General features: G+C 44.4%; 1 protein-coding gene across 1 annotated transcript; it reads left to right on the top strand.

Annotated features, from left to right (window-relative positions):
• Positions 1 to 9,382: 9,382 nt before the first annotated feature.
• On the top strand, positions 9,383 to 25,372 carry LFNG (LFNG O-fucosylpeptide 3-beta-N-acetylglucosaminyltransferase). The gene is made up of 8 exons (XM_063934630.1): positions 9,383 to 9,928; positions 19,714 to 19,762; positions 21,099 to 21,198; positions 21,901 to 22,054; positions 22,148 to 22,233; positions 22,461 to 22,626; positions 22,851 to 22,936; positions 23,051 to 25,372. The coding sequence occupies exons 1-8, from the start codon at positions 9,512 to 9,514 to the stop codon at positions 23,115 to 23,117; spliced, it is 1,125 nt and encodes a 374-aa protein (XP_063790700.1). The 5' UTR covers positions 9,383 to 9,511; the 3' UTR covers positions 23,118 to 25,372.
• Positions 25,373 to 26,185: the final 813 nt, after the last annotated feature.

The following is a 26,185-nucleotide window of genomic DNA, read 5'->3' as shown; positions in this document are numbered from 1 at the left end:
CCTTGACAAAGGGTGCATGTGTACATGTGAAACGGCCGTTGGCCCGATGTCTAAATTGTGCTGTCGTTTTCTAGTTTATCAGATATGCTAGGCGACCTTATCACAAGTACATTATACTGATCTAAGATATGAAGATAGAGAGTAATGATCCATCTGCCTCTTCTGTGTCTTATCTCCAATGGACACGCATACCTCGTTTATCTATAGAATAGAGGAGAAAAAAATGACGTAAACCTTGGATGCCGTATAGTTGCTTCTTTTCAAACATTTAGGAATACTATGGGATGGCTTCTTAGCATACAGCTGTACCTCTCATATCACTGCTTCATATCCTCAAGGGTAAAGGGGGAAGCATAAATGACTTTATAGACATGGCTGGAGATTGCCATAGCTCCTGGTATTCTGAATGCGCAGGGGCTCCACATGTTTCAGCATACAAGCGGCCTATTGTTGCTGGCATTCTGAGGCTTTTTGTCACTGCTGCTAATACTGGGCTTGAACTTGCTGTGCCACTGACCTGTACATCTGTCTCTCTTTCCGATGCACAGGAGACAGCAGTCACTGTGGGATGTCAAGAAAAACAGCACAGTGACAGCAGCGACCCTGTCAACGGCGGACATGTCTGCAAGGCATTGCATAACCTCCAATTAAATCTATGTACAATGAAAAATAGACCAACTGCTCCATCTGCTTTTAAATAACCATTTATAGGGCTAGATGCATCATCGCTTGGAGAGTGATAAAATGGAAAATGATAAACTACCAGCCAACCAGCTCCTGTCATTTTTCAAACAGGGCCTGTGACATGACAGGAGCTGATTGGCTGGTGCTTTTTCTCTCTCCATTTTATCACTCTCCAAGCGTTGATGCATCTATCCCATAGACTTTTACCATTGTGACATTTATTTTTCAAAAGCTGACATTAGAAAAAAATATGTTTCTGTGGATTTTATTGGAGATTAAAATGAGGGTATACACTGTATTAATAATTATTGGTAAATTGAAAAAAACATACATTCTACAGTTTTTCACAATATGTTGACAGCCCTACAACTATGAAAAATGAAGGCCAAAGCAGTCATTTTGTGGTTTCTGAAGTCAAGATTAATGTAGGCCAGAAAATGGCTTCCGTCACCTCATTTAAATGTGTCACTTGTTCCTAGTGCAAACATGGTCACACATTTGTTACCAAATCAGAAATATCTGGCTGTTCAGGGCTCAGGCTTAATGGTTGGATCCTACAAGGTGCAAGATCAAGATAATCATGATACAATGACCATTTAACATCTACAAGAAATTGGTCAGATGTAGAGGGATGGGCATTAATTTTAGGGCCATTAGCACTTCAGTTTCTTGCCAATTAGGTTTAAAACAACCTTTTTATCTGGTAGATTTGTAGCAGATATGCACTCTTTTCATAGGTTTTTTATTTACAGATTTTAGGATAGTGGGTTTGCTCAAAAAGCCCACTCAGAGCCCTTTCATACTCCTTATATGCCATCAGAGCCCACATGCCCTTTCATATGCCATTGGTCCTCACCTCCACATTCCCTTTTATATGACATCAGATATCACCCACTGGCCCCTTTTTTTTTGCCATCATGCCCCAATTATTTTGGTACACATATACAGACTTTGGTGGAATAAGATGTTATAGTTTTAAATTTATATTATGTTATGACATTAACATTAATGCCATACGACTCTTTCATGTGCCCTTTATATGCCATCACATCCTTCACATGGCCCTTATATGCCAATGGACTCTTCCTCATGCCCCATTATACTTATGCCATCAGACTCCTCCACATGCTCCTTGTTTGCCATCAAACCCTTCCACATGCCCATTATATGCCATCAGATTCCTCTGGATTCCTCTTATATACCATGAGACCGTCTGCATGCCTCTTATATGCCATCAGACCCCTCCAGATGCCCCTTATATGCTGTCAGCTGCAACACACCCTTTTTATGCAATCAGATTCCTCCACCTGCTCCTTACATGCACTCATACTCCTCTGGATTCCTCTTCTATGTAATTAGACTCATCCACATGCTCCTTGTATTCCATCAGACTCCTCCACATGCCCCTTATAAGCCATCAGATTAATCTGCATGCTCCTTGTATGCCATTAGACCCGTCCACATGCCCCTTATATGATATGAGACTCCCCCACATGCCCATTATATGCCATCAGACTCTTCTGGGTTGCTCTTATATGCCATCAGACTTCTCCAGATGCCCCTTATATTCCAGCTACTCAACATGCCCTTTTTATGCCATCAGATCCCTCTACCTGCTCCTTACATGCAATCAGACCTATATACATGCCCTTTATATGCAACTGGACCCTTCCACCTGCCTTTTATATGTTACCAGTCCCATCCACCTGCCTTATATAAGCAGTAAGACTCCTTTACATGCCCCAATTATGCCATCAGACACCTCCATTTGCTCCTTATGTGCCCAACCACCAGGGACCATCTCATGACACACTAAGGAGTCATGACACAGTTTGAGAAGCGCTTCTCAACACATGTGTGTACATAGAGTACCTATGGGGCTGGCCCAGACTATGCATCCACTTTTATTCTGCAGTAAGTATTGTTTTTTTCCCCAAAACATTCATCATGCCTTAGAACTTGGTGTATACCATTTTCATTGACAACAGACTCATTTATATTCTGCACATTGTTAATTTATATTCTGCACATTGTTAATTTATATTAATTTATATTCTGCACTGCTTAATGAGATAAACAGATGAATATGGCAAGTCATTCTGTGTAGATGTGCAAAATCCGGCCAGCGACTGCAATGGCATTCTACAGTAGCGCTGTATTCAGTACAATGACGGCATCACAGTAATAAGGGTTCTCAGATAGTTTCATTAGTTTACAATGGCCTGTATTTCACCTTTACTGTACCTAATGCAGTTCTCATTACGGACGCTGTCCAGTCAGTACCAGGGTTCATTATTGCATGTACAGTGCATTAATGTGGTATATATAGACAGGATCACCATTAGGGAGGACAATCCTGGGATTGGGATTGGCTGTATTCTAGGATTTAGCACTAAAAATGCCAGGATTTGAATCCTGAGAAAGTGTGAGCTATATGGATCCTGCTGAATGAATACATTGTAACAAAGGAAAGGAGATACAGTTCTGTATCTATTGCAAATCTGCGGATTAACTGATCGAGATAGAAAAGTTATGCACTAACCTCCATGGTGGTTAATTAGGGGATTAACTCCATGTATTTTATGGTTAATGTTTTATTTTATCATATACACTGGCCGAGTGTACTGTATATACAGTAAATATATGTTTTATGTATGTGAGTGTAATAAATGTGTCATGAAAATTATATCTGGGATGGACAGCGCTTCTTTTAAATATATTGTTACAAATGAGGGAGGCGTCTATCTCCTGCAGACCCCTTCTGCTGCATTTGCATTTTATCTGTACGCAGTTGCACAGCCGCTTCCCTACAGGGTGGTACACACGTAGCGATGTGTCCTTGAATTCTAAGCAATCTGACTAGATTGCTTAGAAAAGAAGCACACATCTCTCCGCGTGTATGCCCCATAGCGATGCGCGGCGCCGTGCGGCACTATCGCCGGTTCTAGATTGGCCTGCATGCAGGCACAATCTAGTCAGAGCCGGCCCTAACCAATATGATGCCCTAGGCAAAATTTTGGCTGGTGCCCCCTAGTACCGCCACTAGTTCTGCAGGAGATGCCTGGCATGAGTCATCTGGCAGCTCTGCTTACGTCTGGCGCCTTTTGTTTATGAAAATGCATCTTATTTGCATTACTATGTGGCTAGGATGCACAAGCAGCTTCTGCTGATTAAAATAATATGCAGCATGCTTATATTCTATGTGTGACTGCGGCTGTATCTGCATACAAAATGCTACATTGCAGTGTATTCCTGGAAATCACTGTAATGTAGCATTTCGTATGCAGATACAGCCGCAGTCACACACCGAATATAGGCATGCTGCATATCATTTTAATCAGCAGAAGCTGCTGGTGCCCCTAAGCATACCAAATGCCCTAGGCATTTGCCTAGTTTGCCTATGCCTAAGGCCGGCTCTGAATCTAGTTAGATCGCTCACTTCACCGCTGGGTGAAGTGAGCCTACTCCATGTCCAGCGCAATGTGTGCTGAGCGGGGAGAGAGATGTGTGCTGAGCGGTCTGTGCTAGATCCCTCAGCATACATCGGTACTGGTATACTACGAATTGCCGGCTGTCGGGATCCCGGCGCCCAGCATACCGGCGCCGGGATCCCATCAGCCGGAATGCCGGCAGCGGTGTGAGCGCAAAAGAGCCCCTTGCGGGAACGGTGGTGCGCTAAGCGCACCACGCTGTTTATTCTCCCTCCAGGGGTGTCGTAGACACCAACCTTCCCTAACCTTCCAGTTCCGCAGTCTAACCCTAACCCTCTGGTCTATGCAGAATGTTGACATTTCACATGCTGACACTGCAGACGTGGACATGGTAAATGTCAACATTTCAGTAATATCGACATAATAACCGTCTACATTGGGGTGTCAGCATTATTCTTGTGAACATTGTAAATGTCAGCATTATGACTGCATCCCCTTTTTGACAGCTTTCTACACAGAGATGATATAAATAGTCATGTCAGCGTGTTCTCACACAAAGATAAGTTGATGCTATCACATTTCTACTGTAAACGTATGCTTATTTTGAGAAGTATGAAAATAAAACCTGACAAACATTGGGTGAGATGTATCAAGCCTTAGAGTTAGATAAAGTACCAGCCAATTAACTTCTGTCATGTTTTTTAGCACAGCCTGTAAAATGACAGAAGCTGATTGATTGGTAATTTATCTCTCTCCATTGTTTGATACATCTCCCTCATTGTGTGCAACAATTACTGCAAATACATAATATAACAAGGCGGTCAATTTACTAAGATGGGAGTTCTATTTAGGATGGGATGTTGCCCATAGCAACCAATCAGATTCCAGGCGTTATATTCTAGAAGGTGCTAGATAACTGAGAAGTAGAGTCTGATTGGTTGCTATGGGCAACATCCCATTTTAAAATAGAACTCCCATCTTAGTAAATTTACCCCAAGGTGTTCATTTAGGGGCTGAGAGAAGCTACCTCCCTGTTCACTAAGTGACGCTCAGTTTTTGGCTAATTTAAACCTAAGAATCTTCTCGATTTTGTAAAGAGGCTGTAACTCAGTTTCTTATGGCAGAATGGCTCCACCTCAGGTGAGAGTAGGTACTACAAGCAGGTTGTAACCCCCACCACCATATGCCTTCTTCATTACACATCTCAGTTTCACAGTTTAACCTTTTTACTTCATTTCAAAGTTCCCACTAATAGGAAGTTCATGTGAAAGTTGTATTATTATTGAGACACCTTCGACCATAGTTTTATATTAATAAAACTAGTTACTTCTAAAGCACTCTCCTCACAATAAGGATGAAGGTGGTGTGCCTTTGAATATTAAAAAAAAATCATACAAAATACATTTAACTTAAGTAATAATGTAATAGACTACAGAAAAGAGAGCAAAGCATTTAGGTTATATTTTCTTTATTAGAAGTTAAAGTGGTATTAGTGAAATGTGTGAGTAAACAGGTACATCTAGAGTCTGTTTCTGAAGGTTTCCAGAGCGGATGCCTCTCTAACTCTACAAGGGAGCACGTCCCAGAGAGTCGGAGCTACAAAGCTAAAAGCTTGGCCCCCTAATGTTTTCTTATAGCTTACTACACTTTCTGGCACCACATAAATAAACAAACACAGGGGCATAACTAGGGTGCACAACCGCTGCTGCTGGCGCAAGGCGTAGGGGGTGCTGCCCTGTTGCCACCCGGTGGCTCCTGTCTTAGGGGTATATTCAGTCAGGGTCGGATCCATACCGACATGCATTTGTCGGAATGGATCCGACAACCCCTATTCAAATCTCATCTCTTTTTCGACTTTTAAAAAGCCAAACTGAGATGAGGGACCCAGAGGAGGAGGGGGGGGGGGGTCGCGGGGAGACCAGCGGGGACAGCCACCGGCAGACGGAGGAGATCAGCGCTACAGTAGCGCTGCAGGAGGATGTCACACAGCCGTCCGACCTCACGGCAGTGTCCACCCGGCTCCAGCAAGCGTGACCTCACTTGCTGGAGCCGCGTGGAAGCTGCCGTGAGCGGCGCGGCTGTGAGACATCCTGCTGCAGCGCTGTGCTGTAGCGCTGCTCTCCCCTGTCTGCCCGCAGCTCCCCCTCTTCCTCCTCCTCTGGGTCCAACATCTCAGACCAACATTTTTGGCCCCATTTTCAACAGAAGCACGTGGATCCGCAGCTATTCCGTCGATCCACATGCTTTTCAACAAGTCGAATTCCTCGACTTGTCGAATATATTGAATAGGTTGGAACCTCTTCCGACCTAAAAAAATGTCAAAAACAGCCGTCTTTTTGACAGACGGCAGCTTTCGACGTCAATTGAATATACCCCTTAGGCTTCTCGTATACAAGGAAGGGCACCTGTTTGGAGAGGAGCCCAGTGCTTCCTCAAGGAGTTCCTGGTCCATGCTCCCGGCCACTTATTTCTGTTGTCCCAACTTTCTGCCCATCATGGAGCTTCGTTAGCCAGCACAGGGAGGAAAACTAAGAACATGATACAAAAAAAAGGAAAAACTGCTTGTTAGAAGCAATGGATGAGCAACATTTAAAGGAATAGGGATAGCAAGTGGAGTGGATGAGCGCATGGCTCTCACCCAACCCAGCTGTTTTGTGTCTGAAATATCCACTAGAGGGGATGAGCTTGCTTACTAGCACTACATATAATAACTGGCTCTTTACATAAGGCAATTTATGGTGTGTTTCAGTAAATTTAGGATGAACTGTACTGGCAATGAACTCCACAAGCATACTCATGAATGTAGAGGCCAGGTAAAGGGTTTATTCATGGGCTGGCATTTAACTATAGGATTTCAAAGACGCTATTGATTGCAAATCCTTCTCACTGTATAGTGAACAGGTCCCCACCTACATGCCGGATAATGCTCATTTGCAATACACAGGACAGGATGGCTGAAAGTCATTAAAGATCTCACAAGCATGCGTTATATTCGTCAGCCTTACAGACTTCAGGTAATAAATCAACATTAGCACTTATCCTGTTATTAGCCCTTGTTATTGCAGTAAGGAGCAGGGGAACACACTTTCACATATGACACACTTCTGTCTTTTCACTAAACACTCAGCTTCAACACATATCTGTGAGTTGTTGGCAACAGCACTTGGAAAGGACAAACTGTCAGAGCTCCAAGTGGGTCCCGAGTTAGCAACAGGATCTATTTATATGTCTGCAGCAGTCTGTAATGCAGCAATGTATCTTGGGGATTTGGTGAACAAACAAATCGGACAAGAATGTTAATAGTTAGAACCAATCTTTTGTCAGCAATATTTCTGGATAAGAACCCTGTGCGTGCCAGAGACGGACCGTCCGCAGCTCCCAATGCACCAGAAACGCTATAAGGAAACAGAAATGCAAAATAAGTTTATAACTGAGGCACCATGCTGATGATATCTTAAACACACAAAATGTATTATCAATGCTGGAAATTATTTATTAACAGCTATTTAAATAGCACACACATATACTGCAGCGCTTTACAGAGAATACGTCATTCATTCACATTAAACCCTGCCCCAGTGGAGCTTACACTCTATAGTCCCTATAATATAGGCACACAGACACACCAGGGTTAATACATTTGTCAGCAGACAAGTATGTTTTTGGAGTGTGGGAGAAAACTGGAAAACCCAAAGGAAATCCATGCAAACATGTAGAGAACGTATAAACTCCACAACAATTGGCCAGGTGCGGGAAATGAGCTCATGACCTTAATGCTGTGAGTTACAATGCTAACCACTACACCAACTGTGCTGCACTCATTATGTCTGATTTATATTGCCATTTAAGTACCCGCTTTTGGCAAACGATTCAAGTCTGTGCAATGTGCGTTCCAGAATAGCACAATGCTGCCATCAACACTGACAATTTTCCTTGCACCCCAACTCGTATATTCCAACTCATATATTTTCATTGTACATGGACAGTACATAGGGTTTCTGTAATGGGTGCAGTGTATGCGGTGCACATGGGACCCTGCACCTATATTTAATTACTTACCTCTCCGGAATCCAGCGTAGGCGCTGCTGATGCCAGAGAAATCACTCGGAAAATGGCGCAGTGGCTATTTTCACAGTGATTTGCGCATGCACACTAAAGATTTGTCTCCAGGAACATGGCGGGCACCATGTTTTTGGAAAACCGCATATGCACTGCACACTAGAAATTAATCTCCCGAAACACAGCAGGCGCCATGTTTTCAGAGACCTGCGCATGAACAGAGTCTATAGGGCGCCACAGAGAGGCGGTGGTGCCGAGAGGCAGGGGGAGAGGGTACAAATTACCTGGCCCGCGCTGCTGGAGGGGCCCCAGGTCGCTACCATCCCCCTCCCCCTGGATACCTGTACTGCAGCCTCATTTTCCCAGTGATATCTTCGGGAAGATGGTGCTGCACATAGAAAGCAAAGACTCTATCACATCTTTGCTCTCTAGTGGCCGGCGTCATCTTTGCTCTCTAGTGGCCGGCGCCAAATATCACTGGGAAGATGGCGGCGGCTGGGGAGGAGGGACCCACTCTCAGATCAAGTAAGGTAGGAAGCAGGTGCCCTCCCCCTACCCCCCTATGTTAAAACGGTGCCCCCCTTATAAGCGGCCCTGCAATTATTTTATTATTATCACATTTTTAAACGTGGCTTATTAAGTGGACATAACCACACCAACTCAATAGGCCATGCTCCCAATCCTTTACCGGGGCCGACATGGCTCTCAACGGCCCTGCAGAGAGGAGAGGTCCCACAGAATGGAGTCTTTACATGAGTCCCCTTTCTTATAGATAGATAGATAGATAGATAGATAGATAGATAGATAGATAGATAAATAAAGGAATATATCTATAAAAATAGATATATATGTAATGGATATATAGATATAATATAGTCTGAAAGAGAGAGAGATATCAATAGCGATATATCTATTTTTTTTTAAACAAATTCTAAACTAATGAACAAACATCTCTAGCAGCTGAGTGTATAATAAACCCTGCACTGGTGTCCCCACACGTCTATGTCAGCGATCCCGGACAGCTCCTGCCTACAGATGTGATTGAAAGAGCCTCTATGCAGAATAACTCATTCATTGTGGGTGTGTCCCCAGCTAGCCACGCCCCCGTACAGCCCCACTTCACTGTTGTAGCCTGCAATGGGCGTGGCTATTAGAACCTCTGTGGGCGTGCCTGTAAAGTAGTAGATTTTAAATCCCCGCCGGTGGCATGGCCAGTACAGTTACAGTAGTGCTAGAGCTGAGGGATCGCAGAGCAGCGGGATCACACAGTAGGAGAAGCTGCGTTCTCTCTCTGCATCCACTGACCACGAACTCGGACTGACTACACACGCTGTGCCATGCTGAGGAACTGCGGGAGAAAGCTGCTGCTATCCCTGGTGGGGGCCACCCTCACCTGCCTCCTGGTGCTGATGGTGGACCAGCAGACCAGATCGGTGGTGGAGATGCCAGAAGATAAGGTCCCGAGCCCGGACAGCTCCCGGATAGCTGACCCACCTCCGGCCAAGGCTGGGGGGCCAGACAAAGCGGCCGGGGACTCTCAGTCCTTCTCGGCTTATTTCAGCAAACTGACCAGAGTGAGGATAGACGCCGAGCCCGGGGCCACCGCCTCAGCTGGGGGGACCGGGGATAGCCGCCCTCCCGTGGAGGACATCACGGCCAAAGATATCTTCATAGCTGTGAAGACCACCAAGAAGTTTCACAGCTCCAGGATGGATCTGCTCATGGACACCTGGATCTCCAGGAATAAAGAGCAGGTGAGATCTCACTTCCATGTTACACTCCCACTGGGGTCGGGAGGGCTACCGGTCACTGGCCGCTGGGGAACTACAAATCTCAGCCCACCATGTCATATAGAGTCTATGTTCCTACTAGTTTTTTTTTCTTCTAAATGCAGGATAGGACACACAGCTGCAGAACGATATACAAATCTCTCTCTCTCTCTCTCTCTCTCTCTCTCTCTCTCTCTCTCTCTCTCTCTCTCTCTCTCTCTCTCTCTCTCTCTATATATATATATATATATATATATATATATATAGACATTAGTGTGTGTGTGTAAGTATGTGTGTATGTATATGTGCATATATATATATATATATATATATATATATATATATATTTATTTTTATTTTTTTCCTGCATACATATTCTCTATTTGCCTGTCTGCCCACAGGCAAGGCACGGGGTACCCTATCTATCATCTTTTGCTGAATCCATATTTCATCCTTGTCATACTTATTTGCCTCTAGAGAGGAGAATCTGGGAGGAGCATGAAATTCAATTTTTGTGCTGTCTGACTACAGTATGTTATCCACTTGGATCTAGCATCTACCGTCTGACTATTAACCTGTCAGTGTACTGAGAGCACATGAGGGCACAAGGCAGGCGCAGGTGCTTCACCCCCAAACCTCCTGTCCCCTGACTTCATCTACATTCCTGCTCTAGCCAAACATCATTGGGACTGTCAAGTGTCCTTTAATTCTTGATTGAAGTTGAAACTTTGTATGCATTGTCCTGTGCTGCTGATGGCCATACAGGGTATTTAAGACCACATGAGACTTTTAACATAGAGGTAGCGCTCTATATAGCCATATAACGCTTCCTGACAGCGGAACTGTAGCATCATTTATTATCTGCACATCTCCCTGTCTAGCTAATGTGCTATACACTACAAGTGGTGTCACCCTAAGGAATAGGGTCTATTTATTTCTTCATACCTGGAGTTCTTTTATCCTATTCCACTTGCTTTCATTGTGGGGGATGGGGGGGGGGGGGGGTCTAAAAAAAAAACCCTTCGTATAGATTGCTTACCCATGTCTGCATTGAAGAGCAGGGGACAGAGGATAAATTTCAGGAGTCCTATAGAATGACAGTCCTGAGAATGGGTCCCACCACTTTCTTCTTTAGTTTCCCTTTGTCTTGTTTGGTTTTTCAAGCAATTTGAGTTCCCAGGGACCAAGCCTGTGCTCTCACGCTGTCCCTCTGCGTTTGCTAACAATGCCTCTTTTCTCCGAGCCCAGAGAAAGGCTTTTGCCGCCTCTTACATATGAGGCTTTTATCATGGGAAAAGTCCGAGCTATCGCTGTGGTGTCCAAATCGGGTTGCCTAGAGATGTGGGCCAGCGAAGCCACAAAATGAGAGAGGAGGGGGGAGGCAGCTAGCAGAACAAGAGAGGTGGATAGCTTTCTGGGGGCCTTTGACAGGCTGACAGTTCTTGGAGGGGGCTTAAAGGATGGCCGATGGAGGGAAATGTGACCAAAAGTGCCATTTAAGAACAGTCTTGGAATCTGGGGCTTTACTGCCCTAGTGGAACTGATGTGGGGGTCATTGAGAGCTGGCTTGACAGCTACTCATTGCTTGCTTCCGCTAAAGATGGTCCGGGTAATCCTGGCTCAGCACCTTCAATGCAACTTTAGATTAAGGTTAAAACGTAGACTAAGTTATTCACTGCATGTGGGGTCTTCAAAGATTCCTAGGAAGATCTGCATGTTAACCCCCCCCCCCTCCCACACACACACTTCTCCTTTAAGAACAAAATGAAACTTTGTCATAAAAAGTCCTATGCAAATATCTTTAATTGTATGCCCTCAATGATCTTATGTTTTGTCAACAGCTCTTAGTAAATAGCTGCTTTTTTGCCAAAGTCTTTAGGGCACAAGTGGAAATTCCAGTCTGCTTACTTCCAACATGCCCCTGGGTAGTAAACATCCAATGTTTAACCCAAAACAGAATTATTCGCCCACTCACACACGCGCGCACATCCCACCACAAACCTTAGGGTTTTCAGAGCAAGAGTTTCTGCCAGTAGTGGTACCTTTTGGTGGCCTTGTGTTACCTATATTTCATACTGTCTGCAGGATTTTAAAATGTCATCTTGGTTTTCACCCATTATGCTATAAGTGGTCTTCATTCATTCTGCAAATATACCTTTAACCCTTTCAATGCTGTTTTGGCAGCCAAAGTGTTAATGTATAGTAATGTATGTAACAATGAAATGTGTTACTGGTTGGTGCTTCCCCTATAGGGAAGTAGTAAGGAATTGTGTTTAGTGCTGTAGGGTCTCTCTCTAGCACAATAGTGTAGGGTCTCTCTCTAGCACAATAGCCCAGGTTTCCTGTGTGATTGCCTGTGGCATCATGTTGTTAGCCTGCTCCTTTGTCATCTGGGGGCTTAAATGGCTATTTTGGTAAAACAATACAAACACTGTGGAACAGAGGGATATAATTATTGCAGACTGCCCCCCCTCCCAATGTGGTGACAGATTTATCTTTTGCTTCCCGGTGCTAGAACATCATATTTTTGCACCGCTGCAAAATTGGGACACAAGTATGCATGTCACTTTTTATGTGGCATTTTCAGTGAGGTATAGCAATAATTGTATCACTAGGTAAAATACGCCATCTTAACCTTGCAGGGGGGGTTACAGTCCTTAAGTGTCGATGCCTGAGGCTCATTTGTCATGCTGAGATGTTGGCGCTGAAAGGCTACTAAATCTGCGAAAACTCTCTATTGGAATCCATGTACTAAATAGTGTTCTATATTTAGTGTTTTATCTATCCCTTCCCCATTAAAGAACAATGACTGGCCCTAGGGATATTTTAACTTTTAGAACCTGTGTCAAGGAAAGTTACTCCTGCTCAATTGGCATCAGAATAATAAAAATGGATGGCATAAGTTAGCCAGTCAGTGAGAAACTGGTTGGTGTTTAGACTTGAATCATATGGTGCCAGGGCTGCCCTCTGAGGGTATCCGTTCACATGGTCGACCATGTTATGGTCGACAGTCATTAGGTCGACCACTATTGGTCGACATTGACATGGTCGACATGGACACATGGTCGACACATGAAAATGGTCGACACATGAAAGGTCGCCACATGAAAAGGTCGACATTAGTTTTTTTAACTTTTTTTTTTCTTTTGGGGAACTTTTCCATACTTTACGATCCACATGGACTACGATTGGAACGGTAAAGTGTGCCGAGCGAAGCGGTAGCGGAGCGAAGGCACCATGCCCGAAGCATGGCGAGCGAAGCGAGCCATGCGAGGGGACGCGGTGCACTAATTGGGGTTCCCAGTCACTTTACGCAAAAAACGACACAAGAAAAAGTTAAAAAGCTCATGTCGACCTTTTCATATGTCGACCTTTCATGTGTCGACCATGTGTCCATGTCGACCATGTCAATGTCGACCAATAGTGGTCGACCTAATGACTGTCGACCATAACATGGTCGACCATTCATACCGGAACCCCCTCTGAGATAGGTGAGATGTAGTGTAAGGGTTAATAGCTGGCTTACCTAACATGTAGTTTGCATGCTTGCCCTGGAATTTATTGCTGTACAAAGCTTGGCGTGTAAGATTGACAGTAAATGCTTTTGACCTGCATGGAATGCATAGATCAGACATCTAGGATCCCCCGGACGGTGCCCATGGCACTCATGAGCCGTGTGGCTGCCTTACACCATTAAAAAAAAATACTTTACAGCGCACGTAAGGCGCAGCAGGGGAGCCTTGATGGGACCCGTGGCAGTGACATGACACAGATTGCCCTCAGGTGTAATGGCTCTAGAATAGGCGTGCCTTCTACTGACATGCTCCTGACGTGCTGCTGTGTGTATATATCAACAGAGCTGAGGCTAAAACCGTTCGGCTGTTTATGGTATAAACAGAAGTGTGATTATGGTCCAGTATAATCAGATCTTACTGGGAAGAACTGGTTGTGACCTTCCTGAGCAAGTCCTTGGAGAAGGGGTCTAGTGAATCTGCTACTGCACAAGGTGTCCTTGGCCCAGTTCAAATACCCTCTGCCAGGGGCGTAGCCAGAATTTTGTGGGCCCCGTAGCGACATATTGAAGGGGCCCCTGTCCAGATGCTTCTATAGAGACACCTCTCCTCAGCAGTAGTTAATGTTATGCTCCATAATAGTGCCCAAGTAAATTTTCTGAACCATAGTAGTGCCCTAGTTTATGTTCATGTTATGTCACATTTTATGGCCGCCAGTACACATTATGCAACACAGTGCCCCAATTCACAGTTCATATTATGCCACATTACAGTAGCCCCTGTTCATATTATGGAACACTATAATGCCATTCAGTTCATTTTATATCTCATTGCAATGAGCAGGGCCAGGGGCATAACTATCTATATTGTAGGCAACAAGGCAAGAGTTTATAAGGGCCCCTGTGGACCACCACGTTGGAAAAAATGTATATAACACATGTAACTGTGATAGGAAAGGTGGGCACTGTCAGCTCTGGGCCCCATAGCAGCTGCACTCCCTGCACCTATAGCATAGTTGCCTACCCTCCCTCATTCTGCAGGAGACTCCCTGAAATAGCAGCAATCTCCCTCACTCCCTGAATAGACCAGCAATCTCCCTGATTGCACCTTATCCCCATTATGCAGCTATTACATTCTTGGGGGAAAAATAAATCAGAGATACATACATTCAAATGGGATGATTAGTGCCATTTCCCTGCATTGGTTATAAGGCACAATGATCCCTATGGCCACTTACAGTATATGGAACCTCTTGTAAAACACAATACACAAACAAATCCTGCGAAGTATCAGTGTATTTTTTTCAACAAGTAGATCTTACTAACTTTGGGGCTCAAGGGAAAAGGGCCCTAATTTGCACACCTTAATTAGGTAGAGGTGCTACTCTGCTTGAGACTTAGTAAAGTGTACAGAGGGAAAAGGTAGCAGGTGCACTATCTCACACTAGCTCAACCTGTAGTAACCAGAGGCACTTAGCATATTCCTGGCCAGGGCTATGAGCTTACCCACCGCATCAAGGTAGCCTCTCATGAGAGGCTACCTTGATGCGGTGGGTAAGCTCATAGCCCTGGCCAGGAATATGCTAAGTGCCTCTGGTTACTACAGGTTGAGCTAGTGTGAGATAGTGCACCTGCTACCTTTTCCCTCTGTTAACTTTGGGGCTCATTTACATTTGGGTGTGTCATTTTTATGACGCTCCTCTCCGATGTAGCAGTACGCCCCCGCGCTGATAGGTGTTACTTTCACAATCTCCCTGAAATGCTTTTTCAAAAGTAGGCAAGTATGACCTATGGTAGCTACGCCCTTGCCCTCTTTCTTCAAGGCACACTAACAGTACAGCTTTTAAGGATATTCATACTTGTGCAGATATGGTAACATATAACTGACTTTGGTACTGATAGTCACCTGTGCTTAAGCATGGCTATCCTTAAAACCTGGACTGTTGGGTGCTTTGAGGACTGAGTTTTGGAACCACTGCACTAGACAAAGTTTTGCCATAAATGTCACTTTATTTTGGTGTGAGCTGGCCGGAAATAGGGGGTCATTCCGAGTTGATCACACGCTGCAACTTTTTGCAGCCCGTGCGATCAGATAGACGCCGCCTATGGGGTAGTGTATTTTAGCTAAGCAAGTGTGCGATCGCATGTGCAGGGGAGCGGGGCAAAAAAGTTTTGTGTAGTTTCTGAGTAGCTCTGTACTTACTCAGCCGCTGCGATCACTTCAGCCTGTCCGGGCCCAGAATTGACGTCAGACACCCGCCCTGCAAATGCCTCGACAAGCCTGCGTTTTCCTCACCACTCCCATAAAACGGTCAGTTGACACCCAGATCCGCCTCCCTGCTGTCAATCTTCTTGCGATTGCCGCTGCAATCGCTTCCTTCGCTGTTCTTGTCGCTGCCTGGCGACTGTTGTCGCCGGGCAACAACGCGCCTGCGCATTGCCGCGCGCATGCGCAGTTGTGACCCGTTCGCACGCCTGTGAAAAAACTGCAGCGTGCAAACGGGTCAGAATGACCCCCATACTGTAGAACGACAGTCTGATCACTGTCAACCAAATCAAACGGTTTTTATTCCTCGGGACACCAAAATGACCTATTTAAAAGCCAGTATTAACATTTGTGCAGGTGTTGGCTGGCTCCTTGAATGGCAAACAACCAGAACTACTACACTTCCAAAACTGTACACCAGTCCTGCAGAGCACGGGTCATAAAAAAACAGATAGCTGTATGATTTGTATTTTTTCAAGGTTATTAGAAACGCGTTCTCTCAGCTCACCAACGTATAACTCCTAGCACTTTTTCTTTTTTTTTTTAAATCTGTTGCCAAAATCTGTCGGAACAGTCAACCGTAATCAGGTTTGGGAGTTTATCTTTTTACTAGGGGTGAGCGGTTTGTCCTGTTTTAAAGGCTGGTGAAGCAATGTTTTAGGAACAACAAAGCCTTCATGTCTGTTTGACAAGTGACATGTCATATGACTTATTGCGGGTACAAATTCTCCTTCCTCCTCCCATATCACGAAGAACCTTTACAAGCTCTTATGAAGGAGCAGGTAGCATCATGCTAAACCTGTCTGCTGACACTGCAGCGGGAAATTTAAATTTCAAATAACACCTGATTGCACCAGAACTTGTATAATCTGTCTGCAGTCTCCCAAGTATGGGCGCACCAGCTGTAACCTTGTCACGTCTAGGTATTTTGTAGTACAGTAGAGTAGACTTGCTTTATGGGTATGCTTTATTGCAGTGCCTTGCTCTATGTGCCAAGTATGGTTATAATACACTTTTGTTCCTTTGCAGCCATATATTGTTAGTGATAGTAAAAGGAGCAGACCTCTGGGAGGGAGTCTTTCATTCTCCACACCTACTAGACTGGGGGTCTCTATTGTTACAGGAGAAGTTGGCTTCCTGTCTTTATTTAAACCTCTGATTTTTAGAACAATGAGGCTTCCTCTGTCATAACCCCCTTTTCTTAAGGGACTGAGCTTTTTGTGGTCTAAACTGAAATCTAGAGACGTTTACAGAACAACAACAAAAAAAAACTCGTATTGAAAGTAGAAAAAGCAGAAGTTTTTTTTTTTTTTTTTTTTTTTAAACAGGCAGACGTACTGAAATATTGCTAACCTATTGCCTGGCGGTGAGTCACTAAAATGTGACAGTCTTGTAATAGAACGGAACAAGTTGCAGAAAGTTCCAGTAATCTGGTTTAGGGTGTTTTTACTTCTAACGTCTCATTGAAATCAGCGTTAAATATCAGACTTTCTACTTTCTCTGTAAGCCGTAATGAGCATGTTTCTGCAGATTCCTTGCTTGTCGCTTTGCTCCCATGCCAGTTTGGGGAGGTAGTGGCACCCACTGTCACCTACTTGTTAGCATGGTTGTAAAACTTCAGAGGGATCTATAAACCACACTCAACACTTGAGGACTCTGCTCTTTGACCTGGGAATTTAACCACCTCTTTTCCAGAGCAATGTCCTGTAGTAATTTTGTGGGGTGCTTTTAAGGTCTCTTTTTTTTTTTTTTTTTGGCAGGGGGGGGGGGGGGGGGGGTCATGGAAGAACCAGTGTTTTGCATGTATTAATCAGTTGTTCATGCTTTAGGGAAATGATCATTGTGCTGAAAGAATAGGTGATACAATGCACTGACCTCTTTTCTAGAAGTTCCTGTTAAATGTATTAGGAGAGCAGATAAAGGTTAATTGTTTGGGTTTGATAGAGTTTCCTGGCTGGGCTCCTGAAGACATGGGCCTGGCAGGAAAGGGTGTGAGGCAGTGATCTTACAGATCACAGATAGCTCCCAGGAGGTAACACTTGGGGCTTTAAACAGGCTGTCCCTTCCTCTCAGGGAGCAAGGAGCAGGCAGGCAGGCTACAAGCTTCCGGAGTTTCTGTCCAATAAAGCGGGTGCACGCTGTGTCTTTCCTGGACATCCATAAAGAGGAGACTGCTCTTTAAAGACCGGAATCATCCCATTGTCTTGCAGTGCTTTGAGTAGGGAGGGAATGGGGGATTGAGGATTAGACTCTTGATCAGACTGTTATCGGGGAGACCTGATAATAAATAGATATATCTGTATGACTGTATATAGTGTCAAAGACTCTCCTGGGGAGATGTGACTGGCCACTTCAGAGCAACCGTGACCAGATGTAATAAATAGCACGTATTCCTATCTGCACAACTAATGTCCGCCTGCACTTCGTGTATAGTCACTATCCAAGACACTTGCTGGGGATAGACTCTGTTGTGTTAACTGGTCAACAAAACTGGCCTGTGGAGTTTACAATCTGCAGAGAAGAATGTGTGTGTCTTCAAATCTCCTTGTATCCAGCCATTGTGCTGAACTGGCATTATAACCAATTCTGGCTTTCTTTTGTTAAATTTATCTCTCCAAATAATCCGGCACCCTCCCTAATGTTATCGGCCCCCCTCCCTCTTTACCAGGTTAGAGAGAAAAGGTCTCCACATCAATCTTTTCCTTTTCTTCCCCCTTCAGTTCTCCAAGCTTAACCAGGCCAGCTGTATGCTAATAAGGACAGACGTGTCTCTGCTTAAACTTTCCCTCAATGGGCAAATTCAGGCAGCGACATTTAGCCTATTGTTGGGAAAACAGACTCCTGCCCCCCCACCCCACCCCTCCCCTCCCCATCATTCTTGTCTTTCACAAGGAATTTCTTCTGCCAGCATAAATTATTGTTGACAACGAAGCTACCACTTACTGCAGTTTGGATTTCTAGGGACACTTCCCTCCTCTAGGGATTTCTAGGGACACTTCCCTCCTCCTCTCTTGTTCTTTGTTTGTTTCTTTTTTTTTTTTTTCTGTTTCTGTAGATCTTTTATTCAATTTTTTTCTAACTCTACCTAGAACAGGCAGCAGCTGGCGGGACATCCCGTTCTTTGTCTTCTGCAAAACTGATTTGATAGAAATTAAGTTCTGTGTTTTTTTTTTTCCCCCTGTGTTGTGCATATCTTCTTCCCCACAACAAGAGAAAAGAACAATGAAACCTAACCACAGGGACTGCCGCCATCTGCTTAGTGTAAGCTGTGTAAATAAGGGAGTGCAGCCAGGCAGGTGGAGAAGGTAGGAGGAGGTGTGCTAAGGTAATGGGTGTATGCAAAGAAGACTATAGAATTTGGAAGCATAACCAAAGTGGCAGGCAGGTGCAAAGGCTGCTTAGAGCTTTGGATGAATGAAACAAAGTCTTGTGTCGCAGGAACAGCTGCAGTTCCTCAACGATTGTGCGGCATCAACAGTATAAAGTGAAGAGTAGGCTGTGATGAAATTATAGCTTGAAGATTTTAGTACATGCCATCTTCAAAAAAGGTCCTACTGTATATTAGGGGATTTGGTTAAGTATACTGCTTTTTTTTTTTCTTAACATAGTATTTTAAACCGCACAGAGTTCTGCAGACATGATCACCAGAAGGCTTTATCCTTTTGGTGTATAGTCTTCTCTATAAACTGGTTCATGGGCTGTATAAGAAGTCGGTTCAGTTAAATCATTCTCCGTTCACCATTCATGTCTAACATCCACGTTCTTTACCAGTCTCTAGAATAGGGTTGTATAGCTTTATTTTGTAACTTACACAGCTGTCGTCCTCAAAGGCTGCCCACACAAAAGGAACTGGTTGGGGATCTGCACGAGGTAGCTGTGAATTACGTGCCTTGTCCCCTAGCCATCTGCTTTTCTCTTTCCTATTTGAATAAGAGTCCCATGTGCTTTCCCTAGCCGCAGTAATCTAATATTCCTTCTATCTGTATCTTTCAGACTTATATTTTCACTGACGGAGAAGATGACGAGCTGCAGAAAAAGACAGGTGAGATTTTAATGCTTACATTAAATGCACATACTACAGTATGTAATATTCTAAATAAGTAAAAACATAGTGCCGAATATAAATACATTAATGGCGGTATTCACTATGAGATTTCTGCCGGTGTAAATGCACAATTAAACCTACAAATGCTTGAGACAGACACTTCTCTTAATGGGCGGGATGTACTAAGCGGAAAATGCGGTAAACTCCCTGTTTACCGCATTTTCCTGATGTACTAACCCCCGGCCGGCAGGACAACGCCGCGGCGGGGTACGCCAGCTTTAGCTGGCGTACGTCCATAGAAAGCCTATGGGCTTCTCTCTGCGGCGCTGTGTGAGGGATCCGATCGGATCCCTCCCAGCATGCCCTGTGGCCGCCCCCGTCACCCCGCGCATGCGCAGACTGACTCCTGGGGCCGAATCCCGGAAGTCAGGCTGCCGCTGCGATCAGCATCGTGGCGCAGGGCGGCGATGGGCGGCGATGTACATTAGTACATCCCGCCCATTATGAGTTCAAGGAAACAAAGGGCTGGCCAAATAAAGTAAAACATACTTTACTTATTCAGTATTAAATACGCTATAAAATAAGTTCCTAGAGGTTGTTCTTTGGTTAACCTTTGTATTTTCTAGATCCCTGTCTGTAACATGACCATTGTAGTCCCCCATAGAGTTAAGGCTGGTTGGTTAAGGGCCGTCCTGCTTTGTTCGGGAATAATCCTTACAAATGATTCTTCCTGTTTAATGTGCTGTGGACTTTTTACACCCTCTTTTTTATTTTTGGGTAATATGTTTAAACTACTGGGGGCAGTAATGTGGAGAGGAGAATAAACCAGTATAGAAAGAGCCGGCGCCTGGAATACCAGCGGTGGGGTGGGGTTTTTTAGTAGTTCAGCGTGTGTAATTTTTTCCCCCCATTGAGTCTAGGTCATGGCCTTTGTTCTTATGTAAATGATTCCCATTCAGACTCCTGATACAGCTTCTATTGAGAGCACAGCCAGTAACAGGTGGGCCTGATCTGGGAAAAGGCCATATTCAATGGGGGCAGCGTTCCTTGGAAAGAAAATGAGAGAAAAAAACAAATGAGGAGGGGCGACTTGAAATTAACCCTTTTGGAGGCTTCCTAACCCAAGCTGTTGTCTACCCACCCATCCCTTGCACATTGACAGTATTCTGTTTGCTACCTCCATTCCCCCAGTATACTTTATTATTGTCCCCTGTAACCTTACACCCTCACCCCCAACAGCTGTATTAACCCACGCTAGCAGTGATTGATAGCAATGACAATGCATTCCCAGTGCACTGCTGTATTAACCATATTTTCATTCTAACCTTTACAGAGAATGTCATCAGTACAAACTGCTCTGCCGCTCATAGCCGACAAGCCCTGTCCTGCAAAATGGCCGTGGAGTATGATACCTTCATAGATTCCAACAAGAAGTAAGTGTCGCCGACCATGCATCTTATACTGTTCAATTTGGCTCATTAGGGGCTGGATGTACTAAGCTCCGCATCCGTGATGTGGTATATCCTGCCACTTATCCGGTACATACATTTTCAGGTATGTACTTAGAAATGCGATTAGTATCGCAAAGGACAGCTCTCCTGGGGCCAGATGTACTAAGCCTGAAAAGTGATAAATATCACAGTGATAAAGTATTAGCCAATCGGCTCCTAACTGTCATTTTTCAAACACAGCCTGTAACATGGCAGTTAGGAGCCGATTGGCTGGTGCTTTATCACAGTGATATTTATCACTTTTCAGGCTTAGTACATCTACCCCCTAATGAGCTGTTTTTTTAAATCACTGGACTTCTGGGTTTAAGACCCTGGAGCCCTTCTGAAAATGGGCAGTGGAACATGTGCCGCTGGGTAATTGTGAAGCGAAGCCCATAGACTTCTATTGGGTAATGCCAGCCACAGATGGCGTTACCCACCAGGTTCCAGCTCTGGATTGTATCGCATTCCGGAGCTTGGTACATACGGGAAAGCGGTAAAAACTCCAAACATACATTTTTAGAGTTTTTGCCACATTTTTGGCTTTAGTACATCCCGCCCTAGGTCAGAAATACAGTTTGTGTTTGCATGAAATTGCACGGTGCTAGCTTTTGCTAATGTCAGACGTTCTTTGATAATTGACAGGTGGTTCTGCCATGTGGACGACGATAACTACGTCAATATCAAGACTCTGATAAAACTGCTGTCGCGTTACTCCCACACTAACGACGTCTACATTGGCAAGCCCAGTTTAGACCGGCCAATCCAGGCAACAGAGAGAATCAGTGAAAACAAGATGGTAAGTTGGATGAATCTGCTTGTGAGTTATCGGAGAGCTGTGCTACCGTTTTATGCTCTGCAATAGGCTAACAACCTAACCTCTTGTCCACAGCGCCCTGTCAACTTCTGGTTTGCCACTGGAGGAGCTGGTTTCTGCATTAGCCGTGGGCTGGCACTGAAAATGAGTCCGTGGGCAAGGTGAGTTTATAGATCGTATTTCTTGGGCCTAATTTAATATTACAACTGCTTCTAAGGGTGCACCACTCTGAACGCTTACCAGAGTTAGTGACTGTAACTATTCGTTTCCCTGAAGCGGACTTTGCTTAATGTCTTCATAGACAAAATCGTCTATAAAGCTGCTTGCTGAATGATCTGAGCTTTGCCTCAGTTTTTTTAATGTTACTTTTTTTTTTTTTTTGTAATAGTGGTGGACACTTCATGAACACTGCAGAGAAGATCAGACTTCCTGATGACTGCACCATCGGTTACATTATTGAGTCTGTCCTAGGCGTGAAATTATTAAGAAGCAACCTTTTCCATTCACACCTGGAGAACCTGCACCAAGTTCCTCAAAGCGAAATACACAATCAGGTAAGTGCAGCCCGACTAGAGGTATTATGATCTGGGTCTGAGGTGTAGAGTTTCAAACCATGGCGTTTGTTATAACTGGCAGGCACAGTGGAGAGGTCGCAGGGGGATTCTTATGATGACACCGTACGTCTTCCTTAGAACACTGCAGCCTATGTATGTGGTGGTGGTGGTGGTGATGTGAGAATGTAAGAATAGGATGGCTTCTTACCAGTGTTTTCTTCCAGGTGACGTTAAGTTACGGAATGTTCGAGAACAAGAGGAACGCTATCCTGATGAAAGGCGCTTTCTCTGTTGAGGAAGATCCTTCAAGGTAAGGAGTTACTACTCTGAGCTTTCATTCTTCTCTATCCCCAAGTTTCTTTGACCTTTTATCATGCGCGCCTACACAAAGTCTGACAAACTGACCTTCTCTTTTTCTCTCCAGGTTTCGCTCCATCCATTGTCTGCTGTATCCAGACACTCCCTGGTGCCCGAGGCATATTGTTTATTAGAAGACTACAAATCTTCTGCAACCTCGTCCCAAGTTTCCCTGGTATCCAAAGGGCTTTGTGGGACCTGTACGTTTCCTTGCTGTGAACGTCTCCTATTTCTGGTGCTGTGCATGGAAAGCACAGTGTTACGTTCCATAGGCTGCTGTGCGGCCAGCTACTGTCTCTGCCTGAGCAGACAGTGACAGCTTATCTCTGCAGAGCTTAGGCACCCCCTCGTGTGGCTGAGGGGTGTGAAGACTTTACGGAACAGAGCCTGGACACTGGCCTGCTTTGTCCTTGCTTGTCATGTGGCTCTGTCAATACCTATAGACTCTTATATAAATTGCTTTGCAGTGTCTGCAATTCTTATAGAATGTACGCTGCAGACCTGCTTGCTATCTCTTGCTTATTTTGAGCTACCTATAGTTTTGTTTTGTTTTTTTTTACCTGGGATTTCCTTTAAACAGACCAAGTCTAAGTGCCCGTTCATAGCAATTCCTAAGTAAATGGGTTCTATGGACGGGTTAAAGCAGAACCATGCGATATGGTTTTATGGATTCCCTAGTTACTGGAATATTTCACTTTTCGGTACTTTTTTTCCTTCCTTATACCAGTTTGTAATAATTGTGACAAGAAATGTCATTTTGTGATTGGTGCTGTGAAGTAGGCCTGTCAAAGTTCCCATGTACAGTTTTGGGAAAGTTTCACTTCTGTTTCACCCCTTATATTTCAGGCTCCGGATTTACGTCCAAATGAAGACCCCCCCCTCCCTCCTTCCCTTATCCCTCTATCCCCAAATAGATAGGTATTTTTTTTTATTGTTCTTAAGCCAGGCATGTCCAAACTGCAGCCCTCCAGCTGTTGTGAACTACATATCCCAGCATGCCCTGACACCGTTTTGTGTCAGAGAATGCTAAAGCGGTGCCAGGGCATGCTGGAATGTGTAGTTTCTCAACAGCTGGAGGGCCGCAGTTTGGACATGCCTGACTTAAGCAATGGTCCTTTTATGGTGTTGATAATCACTGTAGGTGTTTTTTGTAAGAGGCGCTAAACTAGAAATGTGGGACTAGTGCTTTACCTTCTTCCTGCCTCTGTTTGCAGTGTATTTGCTGCTGCAGGGGCAGATAATCGGTATATCGCGTTTTGTAAGGCACTTTTGATGTTCTGTGTACAAATAGAAGAGCTGGACTCTTTTTAAAAGCACCTTAAACTGCCGCGCTGAAATAGGATGCAGCATTTATGGACTAGCTTGTGTCCTGCAGTGGTACCATGAGTATCAGTAGTAGGACTGTCCATTTGGCCCCGAACTTGTTGCTAGACCACCATTGAAAGTCATAGGAAAGAGGAGCGCTGTAGGAAGACAGCAGCCAGAGATCCAAATCTGGATAGCCTTTCTCTGTAGGATATGAAAGACTCTAGGAATAGCAGTATGTTCATGGCTACAAAAAGTATAAGCAGCAACTAGCTTCAGGAATTTACATGATGAAAAAACATCTAGGTTAAGTTAACAACCTAGCCGTCTGTTTTTTCAGTGCAAAAAAAAACTCGACCAGAAAAGGGGTTTGATAATCAGATTGCAAAGACTTGTCCATAGGTTCACCTTCAGTGATCCGCCATTTGGGGTGTGCCTCTAAAATTTGGATACAAATTTAATCTAGGGGGAAAAACCTATGCAAAATATAGTCGGTCGCTTTAATCACAATCTAGTCTTTCTCTACTGGAAACATTCAGCAATTCATAGAGTACAGCCTCTAAGTCCAACCTATGCTGCTGAGTTTAGGGTTATATGGTCTAACTGCACAGCTGTACGTTCTAGATTTGCTGTCACTTACTAGTTTCCAAGACTTGAGGGGATAACTATATATGTATGTATATATGTCATCTTCCAGTCTGTTTGGAACCCTTTAGTGGTTGAGTTTTATGGCAGCTTCAAGGTTTTGAACAGAGCGGTGTAATGTTATTACCCATATTGGGCGTTACGTGTGTATAATATAAAGATGCAGTATTTTTACTGTGAATCTCCTAAATCGACTTTTTATATGCCTAATGAATTTTAGATTTTCTGTGGATCAGAAAATGTACTGAAATATTTTATCTGTTAACGCGCTTGCATTATTAATTTAATTGCCCTAGTATCTGGGGTTAATGGTTATAGGACTTATTTTGAAATGTAATAAAGATTAACAATTGTTCTCAGGGGGAATTAGACCTGGTGTCAGGGTGATTCTAATGTATGCCATTCTCTGCTTTAAATAAAGCGGTTTCTTGCTAAAATACTCACTGTTTTCTGTCTTTACTTATGAACTTAAAATTGTCCAGAAACTCTAGTTGGTAAAGGGCACGTGAGTGCTCATAGTCATTGCTATTCTGGTATATATGAGATTAGAGGTTAGATGTCTGGTTCCACAAACAGCATCATAACCTATAAAGCCAAAACACTGCAGTGCTCACGTTGGCTACACACCGCTGAAAGAAAGCAATATTCATTGAAACACAGCTTGCCTATTTACCACTGACATAAGTCACAATGGGGCAGATGTATTATAGCGGCACGGATCGTGCCTCTATAACACTTCCTGTTTTGTCTCATTACTGAGACGAAGCAGGAAGGAACTTTGACAAGATGTAAGAACATCGTGCCTGCCGAAGCGGGGGGAGCAAAAACTTCCCCCTGCGGCGATCCTCGCCTGAGACCACAGCGCATCAGTTTAGTGCTGATGCGCTGTCTCCCTGCCCGGCCGGCTCCAGTGCGCATGTGCGTGATCTTGCTGCTATCGCAAAGTCTCACATGCAGCTAGGGACAGCACTGTGCCTGCTGCGGTGAATTGGCAACAGATGGCTGCAGGGGTCTGAACAGTCAGTGCAACTGACCATTTATACACTGCCCTGCATATCGGCGTGCTAGCTAAAAGCAGCGCCAATAATGACAAGGGCGCATAGCGTCTCTGCAACGGAGCACACACCGCTGCATTAATACATGGGGGGGGGGGGGAGTGGTATTGGCGCATGTTTGATGCAATTTCCCCCCATAATGACTATCAATACATCTACCCCTGTGTGATTGGATGAAAGCACCTAGACTAGACCTG

Source organism: Pseudophryne corroboree, chromosome 7 (genome assembly GCF_028390025.1).
Source record: "Pseudophryne corroboree isolate aPseCor3 chromosome 7, aPseCor3.hap2, whole genome shotgun sequence".
In the NCBI taxonomy this organism is placed as follows: Eukaryota; Metazoa; Chordata; class Amphibia; order Anura; family Myobatrachidae; genus Pseudophryne; species Pseudophryne corroboree.
The sequence above is the reverse complement of the archived record's forward strand: the minus strand, read 5'-3'. Positions and strand labels throughout refer to the sequence as shown.

Coding starts and splice junctions, on each gene's coding strand:
- LFNG (XM_063934630.1), top strand. CDS start 9,512: ATGCTGAGGAACTGCGGGAGAAAGCTGCTGCTATCCCTGGTGGGGGCC. Junction 21,199..21,900: donor TTCATAGATTCCAACAAGAA/GTAAGTGTCGCC, acceptor GATAATTGACAG/GTGGTTCTGCCATGTGGACG. Junction 22,627..22,850: donor AAAGCGAAATACACAATCAG/GTAAGTGCAGCC, acceptor GTTTTCTTCCAG/GTGACGTTAAGTTACGGAAT.